We start from the raw sequence: 25,809 nt of genomic DNA, 5'->3' as shown, positions 1-25,809 counted from the left end.
CGAGCTTGTTTAGGAAAACCGTGGACTCGTTGTCAGGAAGTCTAGTACGGTATTCTGTTTTGCTCTTCAGTAGCTCAGTGGTGATGCGCTCATATTCAATCTGGCTTCTTTTTAGCTAGATTTTGGTGAGATTAAAAGCGTGTAGATGGTGTGCCTCCTGCCATTCTTTCAAGAACGCATCGTCATCTTGATATTGCGAAGGTGACTTATAAGTGCGAAGCCCTCGAGGGACTCGGTTGCTATCCACATAGGACTGGAGTGAGTTCACTGTCCAAAACGATTTAATTTCCTTTTCAGCTAAAGAACTGATCCGATTCTCCAAGGACTTCAGTCCTATAACCTGCACCTCTTCCTTGCTGTTACAGGAGGTACTTTGTTGTTACTGTTATCCGAGTTTACCTGTCATTGTTTTTTATGTGTTGTCTTGCAATAACTTTATTGACTGTTTTTCAACAACTTTATTGTTAACTGCATTGTTACATAAGCACCTCCCCTGCACGTACACGGCGTTCCTAGCCCGACGAAGCGCCACTGAAGGCGTGAAACATTTGTTGCTCCTGCTGAACACACCTGCTCCGTCATCTCCCCTCTCCCCGCCACGCCGGTTCTGATGTATCGGAAATAAACCACTTGCAGCTTCAGTCCGGTGAGTGCGAGACTCTGTTTCTTGACCCTGAATTATATACCCTGCTTTACTTGCCTCTGCACCGCCGTTCCGTGGTTCGGATACAGCTTGCTTGCTCTAGACTCCAGTCCCGGGTTTCCTATTCCGGGTGTACCTTACAGTTAGTGCCGGTCGGAACTCTCACTACGCTACTATAACTACTATAATACTGCTCCTATATACAAGAATATAACTACTATAATACTGATCCTATATACAGGAATATAACTACTATAATACTGCTCCTATATACAAGAATATAACTACTGTAATACTACTCCTATATACAAGAATATAACTACTATAATACTGCCCCTATATACAGGAATATAACTGCTATAATACTGTTCCTATATACAAGAATATAACTACTATAATATATTCCTGTATATAGGAGCAGTATTATAGTAGTTATATTCTTGTATATAGGAACAGTATTATAGAAGTTATATTCCTGTATATAGGGGTAGTATTATAGTAGTTATATTCTTGTATGTAGGAGCAGTATTATAGTAGTTATATTCTTGTATGGTGGCCACTGACTGGCACGGTGTGGACTTAGTGTAGGGACCCATGTGTATCAGATACCGGCACGAGGTACATGGGGCAGTATGGCTTGATCAATTCATACACAAAATTCTGATGTGTTTTTTATTTAGCCTAGGGGCACTAGTATCAGCCATAGGTGTGAGGTGCAGCACTCTTTTTCTTCCTTGAGCCGCATTATAGTAGTTATATTCTTGTATGTAGGAGCAGTATTATTAGTAGTTATATTCTTGTATATAGGAGCAGTATTATAGTAGTTATATTCTTGTATATAGGGGCAGTATTATAGTAGTTATATTCCTGTATATAGGTAGCAGTATTATAGTAGTTATATTCCTGTATATAGGAGCAGTATTATAGTAGTTATATTCTTGTATATAGGAGCAGTATTATAGCAGTTATATTCCTGTATATAGGAGGCAGTATTATAGTAGTTATATTCTTGTATATAGGAGCAGTATTATAGCAGTTATATTCCTGTATATAGGAGCAGTAACTGCTATAATACTGTTCCTATATACAAGAATATAACTACTATAACGCTGCCTCCAACATGATGAGCTCAGAATCAGCTTCGTTCCTGAATGGAATATGACTCAAAAAACCTAAAATCGAAGGGGAAATGAAAACCATGGAGGAAACCAAATAAAATGAATGTCTTTAATGCACGGCTGGTGTGTAGTTATAGCAGGAGAACAAAAAAAACAAAAAAGGCGGAAGTAAATGGCGCAGGTCCCCTGGTATTGAAATTTTCCAAAAATTGTGCTTATTATTTTGTCCTTGTATATAAAGTAGCTGTTTCCTTTAGGGTGCGTTTACATATACAGGATCTGCAGCAGATTTTATGGCGCAGATTTAAAGCAAATCAATTCTAGGCTGCATCAAATCTGCTGCAGATTCAAATATGCGCCATCAAATCTGCTGCAGATCCTGTACGTGTGAACGCACCCTTATAGTTTTCCCTGTATATTCGATCTTGTGCTGGTGCATATTTAATAGACTATGGGTGGTGGATGAGACAGGACAATTCCTATTATATCTAAACAGCCAAAACTAGCTTTGGCAGTCTAGGCATGATGGGAATTGTAGTTCTGTAACAGCTGGAGGGCCACAGGTTCCCCATCCCTGATAAGACAAGGAGGGTAAATCCCAACTCTCACACCCTTTTTCCTTTGTAGGTGTACTGTCCCTTTAAATAAAATCCTGTCAGATCCAGAGCAGTATTAATAGTCATGGTCTCCTTGTGTCCTCCTGTGTGCCGGCCTGTAGGGAGGTGGAACGTTTACAATGTCTTGAATGAATTATGCACAGTGGAAACTTGTTCTTCACGACGGCTGGTTTCAGAGGATTGTCCTCATGATCTAGAGCGGAGCCATACGTCACACAGGCGTACCGAAGCGTTCTGTGAAAGCTGCCAGAGTGTACACAGTGCCGTAACCCACCTGCGGCTCCATGCTGATGAAGTCATCCAAATTCATAGAAGACTCTGCAGAGAGGAAAAGGTTAAGCGCAGGTTAATCTATTGCGCCTCTTGTGCAATTTAAACAGTTCCCAGCATGCACTGCTTTTTATTGTCTGCAAATCGGCTGTCACTCATCATAGTCAACATAAGGACAGGTCAATGCGTTTCACCAACTTTACACGCTTATCTTGCACTTAAGGTGACTGTACCACCAGGCCCAGGCTGAAGCACTGGAGGCGGCCGACCCACCCTTAGTGGGAGGAAACTCCAGCCCCTCTATGATAGGGTTCCATTGATTCTAATGGAGTCACGTCATGGAGGGGCTGTGGTCTCTTCCTACTGGGGGTGCGTCGGCCCGCCTCCAGTGCTTCAGCCTGAGCCTGGTGGTACAGTCACTTTAGAGGGGAACTCCGGCGAAAATCTTTTTTCATTCAAATTAATTGGTATCAGAAAGTTATACAGATTTTTAAAGCGACTCTGTACCCACAATCTGACCCCCCCCCTTTGCCCTAACTTTACACAACCCCTCCATCTTCATCATTAGGAATGCCACTGAAACATTTTCTCCATGCTGAACATTGCACAGGTCCTTAACGATCCAGCCCATGTGCCGGGCTGACACAGGTGGGGAATAGGAGGCAATCTGCCTGGAGCATTCCTAATGATGATGAGGAGGGACAGAGGGGGGGGGGTGCAAAGTTAGGGCACAGATACTCCCGTTTGACACAGGGCTGCAAGTTTAAAAGTATTTTTTTAGGACAATAACTGCATCACCTGACGAACGGACCCCAGGACAGATCTTGGATTAAAAGCAGCTTTCTGAAGGTACAAGCGGTTTGGGGGGGGGGTCAGATTGCGGGTACAGAGTCGCTTTAATTTACTTTTTTTTTCCCAAAAAATTTTTTTATTACAGTTTTTTCAAACTTTTGTTAACAGCAAAAGGGATGGAAAACAGACACGGAGTCCATCCCTGAAAGAAGAAACATACACAGACCCAACAAAAAACTTGGCAATGTCTTGTACAGTACAACAGGGAGTCCATTCTGAGCGTCATAAGCAACTTACAATAAAAGGAGAAAAAGAGAATAGTCTTGATGTCTTCTTTATCGATGAATCCAGCATAAGTTAACGACCAACCATCCAGCACAACAAACCATTCCCACCTGCATAGTATTTCCCCACATATAGGTCTAAGACGAGGGAGAGGTCCTGCCCCTAGGAAGCGATGCCGGTGCCAGACCTGGCGTATCAAGCCCAGATCTTTTCAAATTTCTTCTCTTCTTCTCCCTTTTTTCGTAAGCATATTTCTCATTGGCTATAAGCCAATTTACTTTGGCTACAAATGAGGATAAAGTCGGGGGATCTTGATCAAGCCAGGACTGCCCTAGCAACTTCCTGGCCATGTAGAGCCGGCGGCCCACTGCTAGTTTCTCAGGAGCAGTTAAGTCTAGATCTTCTACATAACCCAAGACACAAACCAAAGGAGATTGTTCCAGCTGAATAGGAAATAACTCCAGAATTGTAGAGGCAACACCTTGCCAGTACCTGGTCAATTTGGGGCATCGCCAAAATATATGCAGGATCCCTCCCTCGTGCCTCTGACATCAAGGACACAATGCATCAGGTCGGATCCCCACCCTGAACAGAAAAGCAGGAGTTCTATACACACGGTGCAGCAGATACAAATGAGATAAACGATATTGCTCACCTACTGACAGCTGAAGGGTCATACCCAGAACCTCCTGCCACAAAACGTCTTCTAAGGGGCCCAGGTCAGCCTCCCATTTCTCTTTTATAGAGAATTAATGGAGCCGTGCGCGCGCTGCAGAGATGAGTCCGGCTCCTTTCATTCTCTATGGACGCGGGACCTCTTTCCAGAGCGTGCACCGGCTTCTGACCGGGATATCTCCGTCCCGGGACCGGCTCCGGCAGCGGGACGAGGTACGTATAAGGGGATCTAACTGGGGGTCGGGAGCCTGTCAACCCGGCACGGGGAGGTGACAGGTCCTCTTTAAATCTCTGAATAGACCATGTACCTTAGGAACCCATAGAGGTGAGTTATGTAATGCATATAGGAGTTGAAGCAATCCACACCATTTTAAGTAGATGCGTCCATCCCACCACTGTTACAGCAACTTCCGCCACACTCCCAAGGTTGAGCCTTTCATATGCTTTAATATCTTTGTGTATAATAATTCCAAGGTATTTAAATTCCACCATGACTCTCAGGGGAATAGAGGGGTCTGACAATTGGACAGAGGTCTTATCGATAGACAAACCTGAGTATCGGCCATAATCACTGATAAGGGAAATGGCCGTAGATAGAGATTTATCCGTGTCATTGAGATACAACAGAACGTCATCTGCATATAATGCATTTTTTCCTCATGCGGACCCCTCTTAAACCCGTGTACATCCGGGTGGTTTCTAATCAGGGCAGCCAGCGGCTCTATTGCTAATGCAAATAGAAGCTTGTTCGTTTACTTCTATTTAAAAATCTCCAGTCTTCCAGTACTTACCAGCTGCTGTGTGTCCTGCAGGAATTGGTGTATTCTTTCCAGTCTGACACATTGCTCTCTGCTGCCACCGCTGTCCATGTCAGGAACTGTCCAGAGCAGCAGCAAATCCCCATAGAAAACCTCTCCTGCTCTGGACAGTTCCTGACATGGACAGAGGTGGCAGCAGAGAGCACTGTATCAGACTGGAAAGAAAACACCACTTCCTGCAGGACATACAGTAGCTGATAAGTACTAGAAGACTAGAGATTTTTCAATAGAAGTAGATTACAAACCTATACAACTCCCTGTCACAGGTTGATTTTTTTTTTTTTACCAGAGTACCCTTTTATCAGCCACAGGGTTTTCTATCCTTGCCAACTTCATACCTTACCTTCACCTAATATTTAATCTTAGTTTGCCCGTCCATTGTCCCTTCTATGTCCACAACTCCCCACCCAGCACACCTCCCATGCATGCACAGTCAGGATCCGGGCCGTGTTGTCAGCTATGAAAACATGTATACTGGAGAAGGCAGCCTTTAGGGAACAATCATGTGTTGGAAGAGAAGATCCAAGGTGAGGAAAGGGCAGGTTGGGACTAAACTCAAAGTTGTGATTGGACGCTGCCAGGTGCAAAAACAATGTAAGTTGTGTACAATGCCGCGGTCCTGTACTGCTTACAGAACAAGAATGAGGATGGGCAGGAGATCACTACCCCAGCCAAAGCTCTGTTTTTTTTTAACACATGGATGGGGGAACCTTTGGCCCTCCAGCTGTTGCAAAACTACAACTCCCATCATGCCTGGACAGCCAAAGCTTCACTTTGGCTGTCCAGGCATGATGGGAGTTGTAGTTTTGCAACAGCTGGAGGGCCAAAGGTTCCCCCATCCCTGTGTTAACACTTTGTCTGGAATATTCCTTTAAATGCCATCATCCTCTATGAAGATGAATGAGGTCCACGCCCAGTGATCTGCACCATCAGGATAACATGTGTACAGGGGTATTGATGGCAGCCTGATGTTTGTGCGCTCACCGCTGTAAACACTTCTCAGCAGGTTTATATAACAGGATCTGTCACATCTCTGTCCAGAGCAGAACGTGACGAGCCAGACAGACTCTGCAACTCTAACTCAAAGGCTGCTTCACGACTGGTGCCGATCCAGCAATTATTCCTGGGGTAGAGTGCAAAGACCCTTAGTAACTGAGGCGCAGTCAGGATAAGTAATGTATATACACAGTGACCTCACCAGCAGAACAGTGCAGCTCTGTAGTATAATACAGGATGTAATGCAGGATCAGTAATGTAATATACTCCAGAGCTGAACTCACTATTCTGCTGGTGGGGTCACTGTGTACATACAACTTAGGATCAGTAATGTATGTACACAGGGACCCCACCAGAAGAACAGTGAGCGCAGCTCTGGGGTATAATAGAGGATGTAACGCAGGATCAGTAATATAATGTAATTTATATACACAGTGACCTCACCAGCAGAATAGTAAGTGCAGCTCTGGGGTATAATACAGGATGTAACTCAGGATCAGTAACTTTATGTATGTACACAGTGACCACACACCAGCAGAATAGTGAGTGCAGCTCTGGAGTATAATACTGTTTTAGATCTATTCAGTCAGTACAAACCTGAAGAAGTAATCACTTACTTGGAGTCTTTATACAAGGATAAGGAGGTGGTGGTTTCCTCCACTCATTGTTGCCGTCTTTCATATGGGACCGATCAGAAGCAAAATTCCTGAGATACTCCTCTGCCTGTATTACCCTCAGCTTCCTAGAATAGAACAGATATGTCTTGTTATAAAGGAGCAGAGACATATGACATGTTACACTGCACCGCGCATCACCTGCAGCCATTTTTTGCAGATCTTTCTGCATAATAAAATCAGTTTTATTTATTTATTTGAATACTGTTCTGGCGGCAAACACATAGTATAATTGTAGAAATTTCTGCTACAATTCTGCCATGTGTGACTATACCCAAATGACACTAAAAGCAATTTAAAAAATAAAGGATTTTCTTTCAGTCTTGCATAAAAAAAAAGTCCATAAATCCTGACTATTGGACACTGGTTTCCAGTAAAATAAGATTATGGCCCCAGATGGGAACAAGGAGGGATTTTACCAAATTTTGTAATCCTTTTAGGGCAAGTTAGCTAAAAGGATTACAATAACACACTGACATCTTGTGGAGAGTTTGAGAACTGCAACAATTAAGTGTAATACATGGAATTTACTGATACAGTAAAGACCCTATGACATAAAATTATTATCTGCCTTACTTGGTCAATTGCTGATAATCGTTTCGTGCAATAGGACATGTTAAAAGGCCACAATCAGCTGGCAGGCACAATGACGGCTGATCGTTGTCTTTCATTATGTTAAAAAAATCCCTATAATCCCCACGATGGTTTGCTGCTTGTCGCCCCATGTAGTAGGAGCGGAGGCAGTCAATATCTAAATTAAATTATTCGCAAAATTATGTGCACTATAGTGACTTCTAGCTTAGATTAAATACAACCACACAGTACTAAGTTTCAGTAGAACAATAAATCTTTATTATTTAGCATTAAAAATACAATCTATTAAAAAGAGGGAAAACCATGCACTAAAAAGATAGTGGCAATCCCGGAGGGTATATACAAGTACAAAATACTATATTATTGCTATCTGCCCAGCTCACAAAAGCTGCATAAATTAGGGCATCATATCACATATATCATTACAGGGTCCATATCAAAATAGAATAAAGTGCAAGTGCAAACAAAATATATAAGCTACCTGGGAGTCTCAATGTATAAAGTGCTATATGTAAATAATTAAATGCTTCACATCACTTCCCACTGATATAGCTGGACCACATTCCGCCCTTCAATCTCTATTACCCCGTAAAGGTTTGGGACAGAATAGACATATTACCTATGAGTCAATGACAATCACACTCCTCCGAGACGCCACCACCCCGACGCACGTTTCACAATCTTCGTCTGGAGGTAGCGGAGTCCCGGCTCGGCCGCTGAATGGCTGCGCTGTCTGGAGACATCACGTCTCGTGCGGCAGCTCAGACTAGGAAGTGGCCGCGGGACGGGGGGCCGCGATCCGGGACCCGGCGCTGGAACCTAGGAGGTAATTGACCTCCGGCATCCATAACCACCCCTCCCAGGCTATATCTAAAAAATACGGCCGGTCCGGAGTACCCCTTTAACAGTACAAGATCCGCAGCGGATGTTAATCTGATGTGTTCATTTACCTTCTAAAATCTTTGTGGATATTGTGATCGGAGCGCAGAGCTTCCTGGATGTAGGTATCACAAGGACATGGAAATGGCAGCACTGTATCCAGATCATAGATAAACCTCTGCCCGTCGCTGCAGTCATGGAGTAGAACAACATGATAATCCTGCCGGGACAAACCAAGAGGATGTTTCATACTCCATATGTACACAGGATTGTCATACTATAGTACACAGCAAACCATCATTCAGTAAAAGTACATAGAAATTTAAACAGATACCTGCAGGCTCTGGTCCCCATTCTGGAGATCACAGAGGGCCCCATGATCAGGTAGCTATCCCTTATCCTGTGCATACAGGATACATTTGGGAAACCCTTTAAATGATCAGTGATGTCTTAAACTTTAAAAAATAAGTGGTTAATATTAATATATATATATATATATATATAAACTATAATATATCTTACTGGAGAAAATGCCTCTTTTTCCCATTAGGAGAACAGGATCATCTAGGAAGTTTAAGTTTGGACTAGGGCGGACTCACCCATATTACAGGATCTTCATTTTTTCCAGACTTTTGCTTCCATATAGGTATCTGCAAGAATCATGGTAAAGGCATCAGAAAGCACAGAACAAGCGGCAAACTATAGATGATAGATGAGCAAAATATTCCATACATTGCAGAGATTGGGAAAGAAGAGGAGTTTGTGGGAAACGAAGACAGGCTGCATTGGTGTTATACAATTCACCCCCCCCCCCCCCTTGTGTCTACACATCAATCCTAAGGGGTATCCAGGCCATGGTGGAAAGAGCACAAGAACACCAAACCACAAGGTTGTATATAGGAGCAGTATTATAGTAGTTATATTCTTGTATATAGGAGCAGTATTATAGTAGTTATATTCTTGTATATAGGAGCAGTATTATAGTAGTTATATTCTTGTATATAGGAGCAGTATTATAGTAGTTATATTCTTGTATATAGGGGGCAGTACTATAGTAGTTATATTCTTGTATATAGGAGCAGTATTCTAGTAGGTATATTCTTGTATATAGGGAGCAGTATTATAGTAGTTATATTCCTGTATATAGGGAGCAGTATTATAGTAGTTATATTCCTGTATATAGGGACAGTATTATAGTAGTTATATTTCTGTATATAGGGAGCAGTATTATAGTAGTTATATTCTTGTATATAGGAGCAGTATTATAGTATATTCTTGTACATAGGGGGCAGTATTATAGTATATTCTTGTACATAGGGGGCAGTATTATAGTATATTCTTGTACATAGGGGGCAGTGTGGCTCGGTCACATGTGATGCTACTGGTTGATCTCACCATCCTGTTCTCATTGGATAAGAAGACAGCATAATATTCCGCCAGCCGATGTGGACTCTTATCTCGGATGTAGTCACATAGCATCCAGACATTTTCTTCGCTGTGGATAATAGGCGTTAGTATAGGATTTATACAGCAATGATTAGATTTTGTAGAGGTCTGACATAGATATAGGCTGGTCATTGCACTCTAAGTGCTGATCAGTCAAAGTGTCTAGATGAATTAACCAGAAAGAATTAATTAATTAATTATGGAATATCACCATCTCCTGACCTGATCTTCTTCTTCCATTCACAGGTATGAATTTGCTCCAGCTATCTACTCCTACCCCCATTATCCATTGCATTGTTTAAATTTCATGGTATGAATTTGCTCCAGCTATCTACTCCTACCCCCATTATCCATTGCATTGTTTAAATGTCATGGTATGATATCTGGCTCTACTCTTCTCAGCATTGACTTTTATTGCCCTCTTTTCTAAGCAGTGAACCCAAACTGTTTGTTTACAATCTTCTCTCTATCAGTTACCCCTGCCCTCTTCCATCTCTTCCCCACCCACCCCATGTTTCACACCTGGTAGTACTTCTCAGCTAGTTATCTAACTATATAGTCAACTGCTCTGGTCATTCCTGACCAGGGCCCTTCTACACGGAAAGATTATCTGACAGATTATCTGCCAAAGATTTGAAGCCAAAGCCAGGAACAGACTATAAACAGAGATCAGGTAATAAAGGAAAGCCTGAGATTTCTCCTCTTTTCAGATCCATTCCTGGTTTTGGCTTCAAATCTTTGGCAGATAATCTGTCAGATAATCTTTCCGTGTAAAAGGGCCCTAAGGGTGCGTTTACACAGCAAGATTTATCTGACAGATTTTGGAAGCCAAAGCCAGGAGTGGATTTGAAAAGAGAATAGACCCCAGTCTTTCCTTTATAACCTGATGCCTGTTTATAGTCTGTTCCTGGTTTTGGCTTCAAAGATCTGTCAGATAAATCTGTCTGTGTAAACGCACCATAAGTGCTGATCAGTCAAAGTGTCTAGATGAATTAAACCAGAATTGGAACTGAAGGTAACTGCATTCCATATACTCCTCTGCTCTCCAAAAATGTTCACCTTTGCTATCACTTTTGCTTCCCTAATACTCAAACTCTGCTCCAAACCCCCAACTCCTATATCAAGCAATAGTATATGTATCTCTCCTTCCCTGCTACCTGCTGATCTAACCCCCCCTGCTATCTTTTTCCCATACAATAAACCATTTCTTCCCATTCCCTCCAAACATCCTCCCTCCCTCTCTTACTCACACCTGCTATCTCTATCTCTGCTCCTGCTTACTGCTGGAGACATCTCTCCTAACCCTGGTCCTCCAACCTTTACTAACAGCTTCTCTTCATCGGCCACCTACAGAAACCCTTTTAACCTGATTAAGATTCCCTGCATGCCGGACCCCATCTCCATTAACTGTGCTCTATGGAATTCTAGATCTGTCTGCAACAAACTCACTGAAACCCACGACTTATTCCTCAATAAATCGCTCAACCTGCTGGCTCTCACAGAACATGGCTACAAGAGTCAGACACAGCCTCACCTGCTGCTCTGACCCATGGAGGTCTTCAATTTTCCCATACTCCTAGACCTGATAACAGACATGGTGGAGGAGTGGGTGTACTTCTCTCTCAGGACTACACTTACCAGGTCATTCCCCCTGAGCCCTCCCTCTCATTCTCCTCTTTTGAGGTGCACACCATTAGACTCTTCCGGCCCTTTTCCCTGAGAGTCGCAGTCATATCGCCCCCCTGGTTCACAACGACGCTTTCTTGACCACTTTTCTACCTGGCTTCCTTACTTTCTATCTTCTGACATTCCCGCCCTCATCATGGGCGATTTTAATATCCCTATTGACAAACCACTTTCCCCATCGGCCTCTCAGTTTCTTTCCCTAACCTCCTCCCTTGGCCTCTCCCAGCATTCTGACTCTCCAACCCACAAGGGTGGGAATACCCTGGACCTTGTCTTCTCCAGACTTTGCCCAGTTTCTCGCCTTAATAACACTCCTTCCGGGCTCTCGGACCACAATCTTCTCTCCTTTTCAATCACTAATACTCATTCTCCTCCTGACACCCCAACCTTGGTCATGTACAGAAACTTACGTGCCATTAACACCCAACAACTTACAGACTCTGTACAGTCATCACTGCCTCCTATCTCTTCGCTCTCCTGTCCCAATCTGGCTGCCAAGTGCTATCACGACACCCTCAAAACAACCCTTGACAAAATGGCACCCCTCACACCTCAATCAGCAAAACGCAGACGACCACAACCCTGGCACACACCTTCAACTCGTTTTCTTAGACTGTGTTCTAGGTGTGCTGAACGTTCGTGGAGGAAGTCTAAAACTGATGCAAACCTCCTACATTACAAATTTGTGCTTAGAAGCTACTACTCCGCTCTTCATTCTGCTAAACAAACTTACTTTACCTCTCTCATCTCTTCTCTATCCCATAACCCAAAACGTCTCTTTGATACCCTCAACTCCCTCCTCAAACCCAAAGTTCAGACACCCGTAACTAACCTCTGTGCTGTGCTAGCATCCTACTTCAAGGAAAGAATAGATACCATCCGTCAGGAGATCACCTCCCAGTCCCAAAGAAGTGTTGGTCCCATTCCCTCTTGTATTTCCTCCTCTTCCCTCTCAGTATTTGAACCTGTAACAGAGGAGGAAGTCTCCAGACTCCTCTCCTCCTCTCGTCCCATCACCTGCCCTAGTGCTCTTCTGGCATCTTCCCCTCGGCTTTCAAACACTCCATTATCACTCCCTTACTGAAAAAACCCTCTCTAGACCCATCCTGTGCTGCCAACTATCCACCTGTCTCTAATCTTCCTTTTATCTCCAAACTGTTGGAACGTCTGGTCTATTCCCGCCTAACCCGCTACCTCTCTGACAACTCTCTCCTTGACCCCCTTCAGTCCGGTTTCCGTCCTCACCACTCTACAGAAACTGCCCTGACTAAAGTCTCTAACGATCTCCTCTCTGCCAAATCTAAAGGTGACCATTCACTTCTCATCCTCCTGGACCTATCTGCAGCTTTTGACACTGTAGACCACCAGCTCCTCCTCTCCACGCTCCGCTCTATCCGCCTCAAGGACTCTGCTCTTTCCTGGTTCTCCTCCTATCTCTCCGACCGCTCCTTTAGCGTATCACTGTCTGGCTCGACCTCATCTTCTCTCCCCCTTACAGTCGGGGTTCCTCAGGGATCAGTCCTGGGCCCTCTCCTTTCTCACTTTACCCATTGGACAAATCATCAGCAAGTTTGGTTTTCAGAACCATCTCTATGCTGATGATACCCAGCTCTATACCTCCTCCTGTGATATCACCCAGCTATATACCATCTCTATGCTGATGATACCCAGCTGTATACCTCCTCCCGTGATATCACCCCCGCTCTTCTACAGAACACCAGTAACTGTCTGTCTGCCGTCTCTAACGCTACGTCCTCCCTATTCCTAAAACTAAACCTTTCTAAGACTGAGCTTCTTGTCTTCCCTCCCTCTGCTGACCGCCCTCCACCTGACATCTCCATCTCTGTCTGTGGTGCGACCATAGCCCCTACACAACAAGCCCGCTGCCTTGGGGTTATGTTTGACTCAGATCTGTCCTTTACTCCTCATCTTAAATCTCTTTCACGTTCCTGTAATCTGCATCTAAAAAACATCTCTAAAATCCGTCCCTTCCTTCCTGTGGAATCTGCTAAAACTCTCATTGTCGCTCTGATTCATTCCCGTCTTGACTACTGCAATTCCTTACTAATCGGCCTTCCTTCCTCTAAACTCTCCTCTCTCCAGTCCATTCTCAATACAGCGGCCAGGCTCATCTCCATGTCCAGCCGCTATACTGATGCCTCCCCCCTGTGCCAGTCACTACACTGGCTCCCTATTAAACACAGGATACAATATAAAGTCCTCCTGCTCACCCACAAGGCTCTCCACAGTGCTGCACCTCCCTATATCTCCTCCCTCATCTCTGTCTACCGCCCTACCCGTGCCTTACGCTCCTCTAATGACTTACGACTAACATCCACCTTGATCCGCACCTCTCACTTCCGTCTCCAGGACTTCACCCCAGCTGCACCAGTTCTATGGAATACATTACCCAAGACTGTCAGACTCACCACCAATACACAAAGCTTCAAACGTGCCCTCAAAACTCATCTGTGCAAGCAGGCTTACCAGGTTCCCTAATTTTGACTATTATTATTAGTATGTAAATAATGTGATTTCCTGAGCTCCCAGCCTATGCCATGTGCTGTGCCCTCCCCTGGTGGCAGTCTTACCAGTAGCAGCTGGTATAGCAGCAGTCTCTGCGGTCTGGCAGTACAGGGGGAGCTGAGGCTGCAGGTTGCATGGCATCCAGCCGGGAGCTCACGCCTGAGGAGACACACTCCACCTCCCAGCCTGGCCCCGGCCTCCCATACTGCAGGGTGACAGCTGCAGCCACAGGAAGTCGTTCCCCTGGTAACCAGGAAGCGAAGACTCTAGGACTAGCAGCAAAGTCACGTGTTTAATTAACCTTTTACACGCCAAACCGTTGTTTCAGTTGGTAAACGCGTTATTCCCACAAAACTACAATACCCATAATTCATATTCGTCACTTCTTTTGATAGGAGTCATGGGAGCTGTAGTCCTGTATTAAAATACGTCAACCTATCCTGCTCCTCGCTCTTGTTTCACCTAAGGGGCGTGGCCTTGTGAGATTTAACCAATCAAATCGTTTATTTACCATCCCGCGCTTTTAACTTTTACTGTGAAATAACGTGTGCCTCCGCCTAGGATGCGACAAAGTAGTCCCGCCTAATTCTCATTCTGACAGACCCGGACGTAGAACGGAAGGATGTTTATTGGGGGGTGTCCACATACAACGTTATACGCTGGGTTTTTAGGATGCGCTTTGGTTTCTTGTGGCTGGTCGTATTGTAAGAGAGGCCCAGCGGCGGAGTGATCTGAGCGCGGCGGTACGGGGCTTGTGGGGAAAGTTTGTGGCGCCAGAATTTGGAAGTGTCCGCGGTAAAAAAAAAAAAAAAAAAAAAAAGATGGTGCAGTTACGGAGCTCGACGGGCGCTAAGGGCCCTCAGGAGCCGAGTTATCGGGAGATCAGCTCTCTGCTGGATTCTAGCAACGAGTTCCTGAGTCTGGAGTCTCCCCGGACCAGATACAGCCGGAGGGGCCGGCCACCGCGGGAGCAGAGCCTGGGGAGCAAGGAGGAGCGCCGCAGGGTGAGTGCCCGGCCGTGTGGTGAGCGGTGCTGGTGACATGTACTAACCGGGGTGGCTGCGGTTACCCTGAGGTCATATAATAAGGGATGGTGCTACCCTCTTGGCTATGGAGGTGGCTGGCAGTGCCTGTGCCTTCTGATACCCTGTGCCCCCCCCCCCGGTGGTGTCTGGCAGTGCCTGTGCCTTCTGATACCCTGTGCCCTCCCCCCCTGGTGTCTGGCAGTTCCTGTGCCTTATGATACCCTGTGCCCTCCCCCCCTGGTGTCTGGCAGTTCCTGTGCCTTATGATACCCTGTGCCCTCCCCCCCCTGGTGTCTGGCAGTTCCTGTGCCTTATGATACCCTGTGCCCTCCCCCCCCTGGTGTCTGGCAGTTCCTGTGCCTTATGATACCCTGTGCCCTCCCCCCCTGGTGTCTGGCAGTTCCTGTGCCTTATGATACCCTGTGCCCTCCCCCCCTGGTGTCTGGCAGTTCCTGTGCCTTATGATACCCTGTGCCCTCCCCCCCTGGTGTCTGGCAGTTCCTGTGCCTTATGATACCCTGTGCCCTCCCCCCCTGGTGTCTGGCAGTTCCTGTGCCTTATGATACCCTGTGCCCTCCCCCCCTGGTGTCTGGCAGTTCCTGTGCCTTATGATACCCTGTGCCCTCCCCCCCTGGTGTCTGGCAGTTCCTGTGCCTTATGATACCCTGTGCCCTCCCCCCCCTGGTGTCTGGCAGTTCCTGTGCCTTATGATACCCTGTGCCCCCCCTGGTGTCTGGCAGTGCCTGTGCCCCCCCTGGTGTCTGGCAGTGCCTGTGCATTCTGATACCCTGTGCCCCCCCCCCCCTGGTGGCTGGCAGTGCCTGTGCATTCTGATACCCTGTGCCCCCCCTGGTGTCTGGCAGTGCCTGTGCCCCCCCTGGTGTCTGGCAGTGCCTGTGCATTCTGATACCCTGTGCCCCCCCTGGTGGCTGGCAGTGCTCCTGGGTAAGAGTGCTCTGATAATGCCTTTGGATCACTTGTTGGCAGTGCCCAGGGGACCTGTACATCGCTCCAAGCACCTGTGAGAAGGGTGGCTGGCAGCATCCTGGGTAACTGGTGGACTCTGCACCTTTTGCTGGTGACCGGTAGCAGCTGGCTTCCCTATAGTTGCTATGATACTATCCCTAATGCCCTTGGTCTCTTCTGATGGCTGGCAGTGCCCGTGGTAGATGGGAGAGGGTGGTATTGCTTGTAGGTTGCTTCTGATGACTGTTAGTTGTATGGCAGCAGTGCCCATGCCTGGTTTTGCCCTGTGATTTTTCTCAGTTGCCCCTTGGGTAGCCTGGCAGTGCCATTATCCTATAGTGCCTATGAGCTGGCTGGCAGTGCCCTGTCTGGCTGGCAGAGACTGGAGTGTATCACGGCTGGCACGCTGTATCTGCTGGACGTTGATAACACCTGTGTCCGTGTTGTGTAGCATCTGGCCTCTGAAGGGTGGTGGCGGCTACAGTAACCTTATTACTGATACCCTTCTGGTGGCTGGCAGTGCCCATTGGGGCACCTCTGGCATATGAGAGAGATCCTCAGGTTGCCTTTAGGTGGCCTCTAGTTTAATGACCATTATCAACATCATATTGTTACATACAATAAAACCCAGTAGTCACAGAACTCGGGGAGATCCGGGAGCCTTGGTTATCCAGCACTACAAAAAACATGGCCACTTTCTCTCAGAGACAGCACTGCCCCTGCAAAAAGCCATCAGTACTTACAGGCAGGATAGGGCACCTTGTAAACCAGAAAGGGCGCCCTTATTATTAATAAAAGTAGAATACCTTTTTTTTTAATGCATTATTGATAAACCACCTGTAGAGCGCCTCCAAAACCCGTCTGCTCTGTTGGACAGCTCGCTCTTTGCACCGATTACATCTGGATGTCCTGATAATGTCATGTGTGGCCGCAGCCAGTGATAATGTGAGGATACATGGGTGGCTGCAGCCCATGATAATGTGAGGATACATGGGTGGCCGCAGCCCATGATAATGTGAGGATACATGGGTGGCCGCAGCCAGTGATAATGTGAGGATACATGTGTGGCTGCAGCCAGTGATAATGTGAGGATACATGGGTGGCCGCAGCCAGTGATAATGTGAGGATACATGGGTGGCTGCAGCCAGTGATAATGTGAGGATACATGGGTGGCTGCAGCCAGTGATAATGTGAGGATACATGTGTGGCTGCAGCCCATGATAATGTGAGGATACATGGGTGGCCGCAGCCAGTGATAATGTGAGGATACATGGGTGGCTGCAGCCAGTGATAATGTGAGGATACATGTGTGGCTGCAGCCCATGATAATGTGAGGATACATGGGTGGCTGCAGCCCATGATAATGTGAGGATACATGGGTGGCTGCAGCCAGTGATAATGTGAGGATACATGGGTGGCCGCAGCCAGTGATAATGTGAGGATACATGGGTGGCCGCAGCCAGTGATAATGTGAGGATACATGGGTGGCTGCAGCCAGTGATAATGTGAGGATACATGTGTGGCTGCAGCCCATGATAATGTGAGGATACATGGGTGGCTGCAGCCCATGATAATGTGAGGATACATGGGTGGCTGCAGCCCATGATAATGTGAGGATACATGTGTGGCTGCAGCCCATGATAATGTGAGGATACATGTGTGGCCGCAGCCAGTGATAATGTGAGGATACATGGGTGGCTGCAGCCAGTGATAATGTGAGGATACATGGGTGGCTGCAGCCAGTGATGGCAAATCTTTCCACTTATAGCTTTTCTGTCACTTCAACTACTGGTTTTGGTTAAAAATACTGAGCAACAATACACTGTACCCCCCCCCCCACACACACACATCATAGCAATGTAAAGTATGGGAGATGGTGGTGCACTGCCTGTACTACTACTGTGCTGTATATGCTCTCCAGCAGTATTATACAGTACATGATGGGAGATGGCGGTGCACTGACTGTACTACTACTGTGCTGTATATGCACTCCAGCAGTCTTATACAGTACTGTACATGATGGGAGATGGCGGTGCACTGCCTGTACTACTACTGTGCTGTATATGCACTCCAGCAGTCTTATACAGTACTGTACATGATGGGAGATGGCGGTGCACTGACTGTACTACTACTGTGCTGTATATGCACTCCATCAGTCTTATACAGTACAGGATGGGAGATGGTGGTGCATTAAACTTTTGTGCCCTAGATAGATAGGAAGCGAGTGCTGGTAAGTATCTGTGGGGATGGCTGTCATCACATCATGGCTGCGGTGTTCCTCTCATTGCCAGAATACAGATAGTGGAGTGCAGCCGGATGGGAGGAGACTGTACCTATACACGGCCGTGTAACGCTCTGCCACTAAGGGACCCATGGCCGTCTCCCCATCACTGTATACTACAACACTACAAGGGATCACTGCCTTTCGCATTGGGTCCTGGGAGCTTCCTTCCTGTGTTTAAGCTGTTGTCAGGGAAACCTGTGATGTTGCAGATGATATCATGCATGTCGGGGAGAGATGCATGCTGGGTATTCATCTGTATACAGGCCTATGGTAATGGTGATCTAATGGGCAGCAGGTATTATTCACCATTATCTGCTATATGTATACAGAGGGAGCGAGATCAGGCCTTTCCAGCTTTGTCCAGAGGCAGAAAAAATGAGCAGTAATAAAAGGGAAAATACAAATCCTTTGGGTTCTGGATTGGACGGCTCATGTGGAACATGCAATACATGCAGCTTCATCACACAGGAAGTTATGGCTGAGAGGGGGACCCTTATTGAGGGGGCATGAATTTTCTAGGGGGTCATTATGAGATCACATGACCCAAGAAAAGGAAAAGATACCAGGAATATTAAGTGTCACTGTCGTATAATTTTTTTTTTTTTGCAGAAATCAATAATCCAGGCGATTTTAAGAAACTTTGTAATTGGGTTTATTAGCCAAATCTGCCATTATCTGCATTCAAAAACACTTTCCCCAGGTCCCCCTCTTCCTCTCTCTCTCATTCACTGCTCATTATCAGGAAATCATAATCATGTCTTGTTGCATCAGCAATGCCCCTGTCTGTTCTATGGAGGGGGGAGGAGGGAGATTAGTCGCCAGCAGAGAACAAAGGATTACACAGCAGGACCTGTGTGAAAGCCAGTATTCAGAGGTCAGTGTTGACTTCAGAGGAGATAGCTCGGTGATGCAGCTGTAAATTAACTCTTTGTTATCCTCTTTTGGTGCCTCATATCCCTCCACCCCTCCCCTCTCTATAGAGAACAATGAAGATGGGGAGTGAGCTACAAACTGCTTTTCCATGATAAAATAGAATTTTTTGGGCTAATAACCCCAATTACAAAGTTTCTTAACCCCTTAACGACATCGGGCGTAAACTTACGCCCTGGCGCCATGGTACTTAGCGCATCAGGGCGTAAATTTACGCCCGATGTTTCCCCGATCGCTGCGTGTTCACACACAGCGGTCGGGGAAGATGGCCTGCTATAAATCATAGCAGGCCATCATAGCTTCTCGGCACGGGGGGTGGTTAACACCCCCCGTGCTTACGATCGCTGCTATAGGCTGATCAATTCAGATCAGCCAATAGCGGCGATCGGAACCTTTCCGGGTCATCGGTGACCCGATGACCCGGAAAAAAATGGCGGTCGGTGCTGTCCGAGGACGGCACCGACCGCCATTACTGTAAAAAGTAATGTTGATCGCCGTGCCACCGGCCCGATCGCCGTGAACGGCCGGCCGGCCGTTCACGGCGATCGGGCCGGTGGCACGGCGATCAGAGTCCCACAAAATAGTAAATACCTGCCCTGGACCCCTCAGCTAGGTAGCCGAGGGGTCCAGAGCAGGTATTTGTACATTACTCACCTGTCCCGGGCTCCTGATCGGCGTCTTCCGGGTTCGCGGCGTCCTCCGTCATTCCGTTCGGTCTTCGGGTCTTTCCGGCGGTCCTCGTCGTCTTCTTTCGGCTATTTTCGGCTCCAGCCTCGTCATTTTCCGGATTTTGCGCTCTGCTGCCCCCTAGCGGCTGATATGTGTAATACACTTATCAGCAGCTACAGGGATATTCAGAATATAAAAAAAAAATATTTTTTTTTCCCAAATTTTTTTTTTTCTATTTTCCGCACCCTATCGCCGCTGAGTGTTGATCAGCATCGCACGAAAGTGCGCTGCTAATCAGCAACTCCTCCTTTTTGGCGTAGGGTGTTTTTTTTCTATATTCTACTGCCACGGTCTGCTTATAAGTGCCGCACATAAGTGCGACATTTATCAGCAACTCCTTTGTTGGCGTAGGTTTTTTTTTTATACTTACTGTAAAAAAACACGTAAAAAACACTACATTACACCACACTACATTGAATAAAGTTTGACACTACACCACTACATACCCCATATACTAGTCCCCGTATAAAGATGGCCCCCAGGGTGTTTTCGGCGTCAGAGGGATACGTTATTATTGCCTCCGACACCGAAACAGCCAGTGAGGATGAATGGGGGGGATCCTTCTTTCCTCCATTCATCCTCATCATCCAGTGACGTGTCTGGGAGTAGCGTAGCGTACGCTGCCTCCCAGACACGTCTTTTCCGCCAGTACCGTCCCAATAAGAGATGACGGTATGGTGTGAAATTCTACACACTCTGTGACAGTACCTCAGGGTACACTTACAGATTTCGGGTACGTGCAAACTGCGGAATGGCGAAGGATAACCCTTTGTGCATTCCGCAGCTGGCACCCGCCGGCGGACTGATGCGGGCGCATGTCTCCACCCGTGTCATAGACTCCATTCTATGCACGGGCGGAATCCGTCATCCATCCAAAGAATGAACACGTTGGACGGAGAGCGGAATCCGCCCGTGCATAGAATGGAGTCTATGACACGTGTGGAGACGTGCGCCTGCATCAGTCCGCCGGTGGGTGCCAGCTGTGGAATGCACGAAGGGTTATCTGTCGCGATTCCGCAGTGTGCACGTACCCTTAGAGTGTATGTAGGAAGGGACCCGCCGGCGGACTGATGCGGGCGCATGTCTCCACCCGTGTCATAGACTCCATTCTATGCACGGGCGGAATCCGTCATCCATCCAAAGAATGAACACGGTGGACGGAGAGCGGAATCCGCCCGTGCATAGAATGGAGTCTATGACACGTGTGGAGACGTGCGCCTGCATCAGTCCGCCGGTGGGTGCCAGCTGTGGAATGCACGAAGGGTTATCTGTCGCGATTCCGCAGTGTGCACGTACCCTTAGAGTGTATGTAGGAAGGGACACCCGAATCCAGCCCCCAGATGCCCCCTCCCCCCCATCCTTGGAGTTAGTGGGGAGATCGTCCGGGACCTGATCTTCCCACTGCTGGATAAAGGTCACCACCACCTGTACGGGGATAACATTTATACCAGCACCCCCTCTTCCAGTCCCTCGCTGCCCTGTAGCTTGCGGCACGATCCGAAAATATCAGAAGTAGTAATAGCGCCCTAATATTTAGCAGCCATAGAGCGGACCCAGCGCTTCTGGATATGAAGGACCCCGTATCGCACCAGGACAACATTCTCCAGGTGACGTCCCCCACACTGGAGAAAGGGAGACCCCAGAAGAAGTGCAGAGTGTGGGGTAACAGGGGGATCAGGAAGGACACCATTTTCCAGTGTGACACCTGTCCTGATCCCCCCCGGCCTCTGCATACAGGATCGCTCCAAGGCGCACCACACGTCACTGGGGTTCTACATTATCTAAATTCTGTCCCTTATTCCTATTTCAGGGGTCACGTTGGTCCGGGGATTATTCTGATCGCCATTATGGAGTCGGGAAGGAATTTTTCCCCTGTGATGAGGCTACTGTCGTCTGCCTCACGAGGGTTTTTTTTGCCTTCCTCTGGATCAACACAGGTTGAGTTTGATGGACACCTGTCATTTCCAACCTTATAAACTAATAATTGCCCTAATACCCCCAAATAAATTAGAATTGTCCCTTTTCCCCAGCTAAATAGATATGGCCGCCATTCCCATTAGAGGATGCCATGATGCAATTACAAAGCCTCTGTGCGGCCAGGACAGTAGAAACCCCCCACAAGTGACCCCATTCTGGAAACTACACCCCATAAGGAATCTAAGAAGGGGGGCAGCGGGGATATGGCCCCCTGGTGACGGCCACATTTGGGACGTGAAAATGAAAAAAATTGTATTTTTTACTTTCTCGGCACATGTTCTACGTAAGTGCCCGTCACCAGTGGGGTCCATATGCTCACTGCACCCCTTGTTAGATTCATTATGGGGTGTAGTTTCCAGAATAGGGTCACTTGTCGGGGGTTTCTACTGTCCTGGCAGCACAGGAGCTTTGTAATTGCGACATGGCCTCCATCCTCCATTCCAGCCTCTAAATGGCGCTCTGTCCCTTTGGTGACTTGCCCTGTGCCCATATGGCACATTATGCCCACATGTGGGGTATTTTCGTACTCAGGGGACACTACCCTACACGTTTTGTGTTCATTTTCTTTTTTAACCCCTTGTGGAAATGGAAAAAAATCAAGGCTAGACCAACATTTAGTGTAATTTTTGTAAAATTTTTACTCTAAATTATTAATCTTGTCATGTTTTTTCATTTTCACAAGGGGTTAAAAGATAAAAAAAAACATTTAATGTGTAGAGCAATTTCCCCTGAGTACGGAAATACCCCACATGTGGACATAAAGCGCCATGCGGGTGCAGGGTAAGCCTCCGAAGGGAAGAAGCGCCATTTGGTTTTTGAAGGCTGGATTTGGATGGAATGGATTTCGAGGGGCCATGTTGCATTCAAAAGGCCCCTGTGTTGCCAAGACAGTTGAAACCCCCCACAAGTGACCCCATTATGGAAACTGCACCCCTCAAGGAATGTAACAAGGGGTGTAGTGAGCATATGGACCCCACTGGTGACGGACACAAATGTGGAACAATGTGGCGTGAAAATGAAATATTACATTTTTTACACTATAATGTTGGTTTAGCCTTGAATATATCATTTTCACAAGGGGTTAAAAGAGGAGAAAAAAAACAAAATGTGTAGCGCAATTTCCCCCGAGTCCGTAAATACCCCACATGTGGACATAAAGCGCCATGTGGGCGCAGGGCAAGCCTCCGAAGGGAAGGAGCGCCATTTCGTTTTTGAAGGCTGGATTTGGATGGAATGGATTTTGAGGGGCCATGTTGCATTCAAAAGGCCTCTGTGTTGCCAAGACAGTTGAAACCCCCCACAAGTGACCCCATTATGGAAACTACACCCCTCAAGGAATGTAACAAGGGGTGTAGTGAGCATATGGACCCCACTGATGACGGGCACAAATGTGGAACAATGTGGCGTGAAAATGAAATATTACATTTTTTACACTATAATGTTGGTTTAGCCTTGAATTTATCATTTTCACAAGGGGTTAAAAGAGAAAAAAACACACAATATATGTAGAGCAATTTCCCCCGAGTCCGTAAATACCCCACATGTAGACATAAAGCGTCATGTGGGCGCAGGGCAACCCTCCGAAGGGAAGGAGCGCCATTTGGATTTTGGAGGTTGGATTTGGCTAGAATGGATGATGAACGCCATGTCGCATTTACAGAGCCCTCGTGCTGCCAGGACAGTGGAAACCCCCCACAAGTGACCCCATTCTGGAAACTGCACCCCTCAAGGAATCTAACAAGGGGTGCCGTGAGGATATGAACCCCTTGATGACGGGCACATTTGTGCCATGAAAGTGAAAAAATGAAATTTTTCCCTTTCACGTCACATTGTTCCACATTTGTGCCCGTCACCAGTGGGGTCCATATGCTCACTGCACCCCTTGTTAGATTCCTTGAGGGGTGTAGTTTCCAGAATGGAATCACTTGTGGGGGGGTTTCCAGTGTCTTGGGAGCACGAGGGCTCTGTAAATGCGACATGGCCCTTGAAATCCTTTTCAGTGAAATTCAGCTTCCAAAAGCCAATTGGCGCTCCTTCCCTTTGGAGGCTCGTCCTGCGCCCCCTTGGCACTTTATCGCCACATGTGGGGTATTTCTGTACTCGGGAGAAACTGCGCTACACATTTTTTGTCTTTTTTTGCCTCTTATCCCTTTAAGAAAATGAAAAATTGAAGGCTAGAACAACGTTTTAGTGTAAAAAATAAATTTTTCTTTTTTCACGCCATATTGTTCGGAAAATCTGTGAAGCACCTGTGGGGTCCAGATGCTCACCGCACCCCTTGTTACATTCCTTGAGGGGTGTAGTTTTCTAAATGGTGTCCCTTTAGGGGTGTTTTTTAGGTTTTGACACCCCAGAGCCTCTGCCAACCTGAAGTGGTACAGTCAAAAATGACCAAATATAACGGAGGCGTTGAAATTCACTAGGCGCTCCCTTATATCTGAGGCTTGTGGTTGCGTCAAATAGCGCAATAGGGTCACATATGGGGTATTTCTATAAACTGCAGAAACGGGGCAATAATTATTGGGGTGCATTTCTCTGGTAATAGGTTTATAATTATGAAAAATATTGGATTACAATAAAATCTCTGCACAGAAAATTAAAATTTTCAAATTCCTTACACACTTCGCTTTTATTTCTGTGACTCCCCTAAAGGGTTAAAACACTTTCTGGATGTGCTTTTGCAGAGTTTGGGGGGTGCAGTTTCTGAAATGGGGTGCTTTGTGGGGCTTTCTAACATACAGGCCCCTCAAATACACTTTAAACCTGAACAGGTCCCTAAAAATATCTGATTTTGAAATTTTACTGAAAATTTGGAAATTTGCTGCTAATGTTTTAAGCTTCCTATCGTCTAAAAAAAATGAAAGATAGTTTAATAAATGCCGCCAACATAAAGTAGACATGTTGCTAATGCTATTTAATATATAATTTATGTGGTATAACCACTTTCTGTATACGCAAAAAAGTTTCAAAGTTGGAAAAATGCATTTTTTCACATTTTTTCACATTATTTGGTTTTTTTTCATAAAGATTTGTTATGAGTATCGACTCCAATTTACCAGAAATGTAAAGTACAATATGTCACGAGAAAACAATCTCAGAATCAGCCGGATAGGTAAAAGCATCCCGAAGGTATTAATGACTAAAGTGACACTGGTCATATTCATAAAATTTGTCTCTGTCATTAAGGCCATTTCAGGCTCTGTCCTTAAGGGGTTAAAATCGCCCATACTATTGATTTAACGACAGTGACACTTTAACGTTATACATACTTTGAATAACTCCATAGTAAATTTTAAAAATGTTTGTGGGTAGAGGGAATAATAACACATTTAAAATCAGACAACCCCTTCAACACCAGCCCCTTAAAAAGTATACCTTTTCATATGACTCAGTTTTTATTGGTCATAATCTGATTTTATTGGTCATAATCTGAGTTTTCAGACTGTGAACGAGCGGGAAGATGACTGCTGCTCTCTTCTCTGTGTCTATGACCTAGATGGACCCCATAGACTGACTTAAGGAGTCTTACCGGGTCACATGCGCTCGTTCTCATGATTTTTTTTGAGTCTGAGAGTTCAAACCGTGACCGATCAAAACTTTTGAAATGTGTCTCTAACATTTAAAAGTTTTTAGTTTTTTTTTTTATCACTGTTCCCATATAGATAAGTAAAGGTAACACATTTGCACAGCGGGTGCAGCTTTCTGCCAGAGTTTGCCTGTTTCCATAATAAATAAGGCACCAGGGGCACCACGCCTCCTCCCTGCCTGGCTGTGCCCTCTTGCACAGCATACAACTTTGTAATGTGTGTTATTTAAGTGAATGGTCCCCACCCCTGGAAGTGTGGTGCACTATACTCACATAATCACTGTCGACCCCGG

General features: G+C 46.2%; 2 protein-coding genes across 3 annotated transcripts in view; one reads left to right on the top strand and one right to left on the bottom strand.

The window, feature by feature from the left end:
* Window positions 1–1,856: 1,856 nt before the first annotated feature.
* Window positions 1,857–14,286, bottom strand: NTAQ1 (N-terminal glutamine amidase 1). Of its 2 annotated transcripts, none has more exons than XM_069957132.1 (6): window positions 14,085–14,286; window positions 9,757–9,856; window positions 8,961–9,011; window positions 8,433–8,581; window positions 6,832–6,956; window positions 1,857–2,696 (listed from the first exon to the last, which is right to left on the bottom strand). In XM_069957132.1, exons 1-6 carry the CDS (start codon window positions 14,153–14,155, stop codon window positions 2,590–2,592), a joined length of 603 nt encoding a protein of 200 aa, XP_069813233.1. In that variant the 5' UTR covers window positions 14,156–14,286; the 3' UTR covers window positions 1,857–2,589. The 2 variants fall into 2 exon arrangements, with proteins under 2 accessions (XP_069813233.1, XP_069813232.1); XM_069957131.1 differs by lacking the exon at window positions 14,085–14,286 and adding an exon at window positions 13,923–14,074.
* Window positions 14,287–14,400: 114 nt separating this feature from the next.
* The window catches only part of ATAD2 (ATPase family AAA domain containing 2), a 36,709-nt gene continuing 25,300 nt past the window's right edge, over window positions 14,401–25,809 (top strand). Inside the window, exon 1 of the mRNA XM_069957129.1 lies at window positions 14,401–15,023. Within this exon, the coding sequence (XP_069813230.1) occupies window positions 14,841–15,023 (183 nt within the window). The 5' untranslated portion in view covers window positions 14,401–14,840. The remainder of the gene's footprint in view (window positions 15,024–25,809) is intronic.

The sequence above is a fragment of the Dendropsophus ebraccatus genome, chromosome 2 (genome assembly GCF_027789765.1).
Source record: "Dendropsophus ebraccatus isolate aDenEbr1 chromosome 2, aDenEbr1.pat, whole genome shotgun sequence".
Lineage (NCBI taxonomy): Eukaryota > Metazoa > Chordata > Amphibia > Anura > Hylidae > Dendropsophus > Dendropsophus ebraccatus.
The sequence above is the reverse complement of the archived record's forward strand: the minus strand, read 5'-3'. Positions and strand labels throughout refer to the sequence as shown.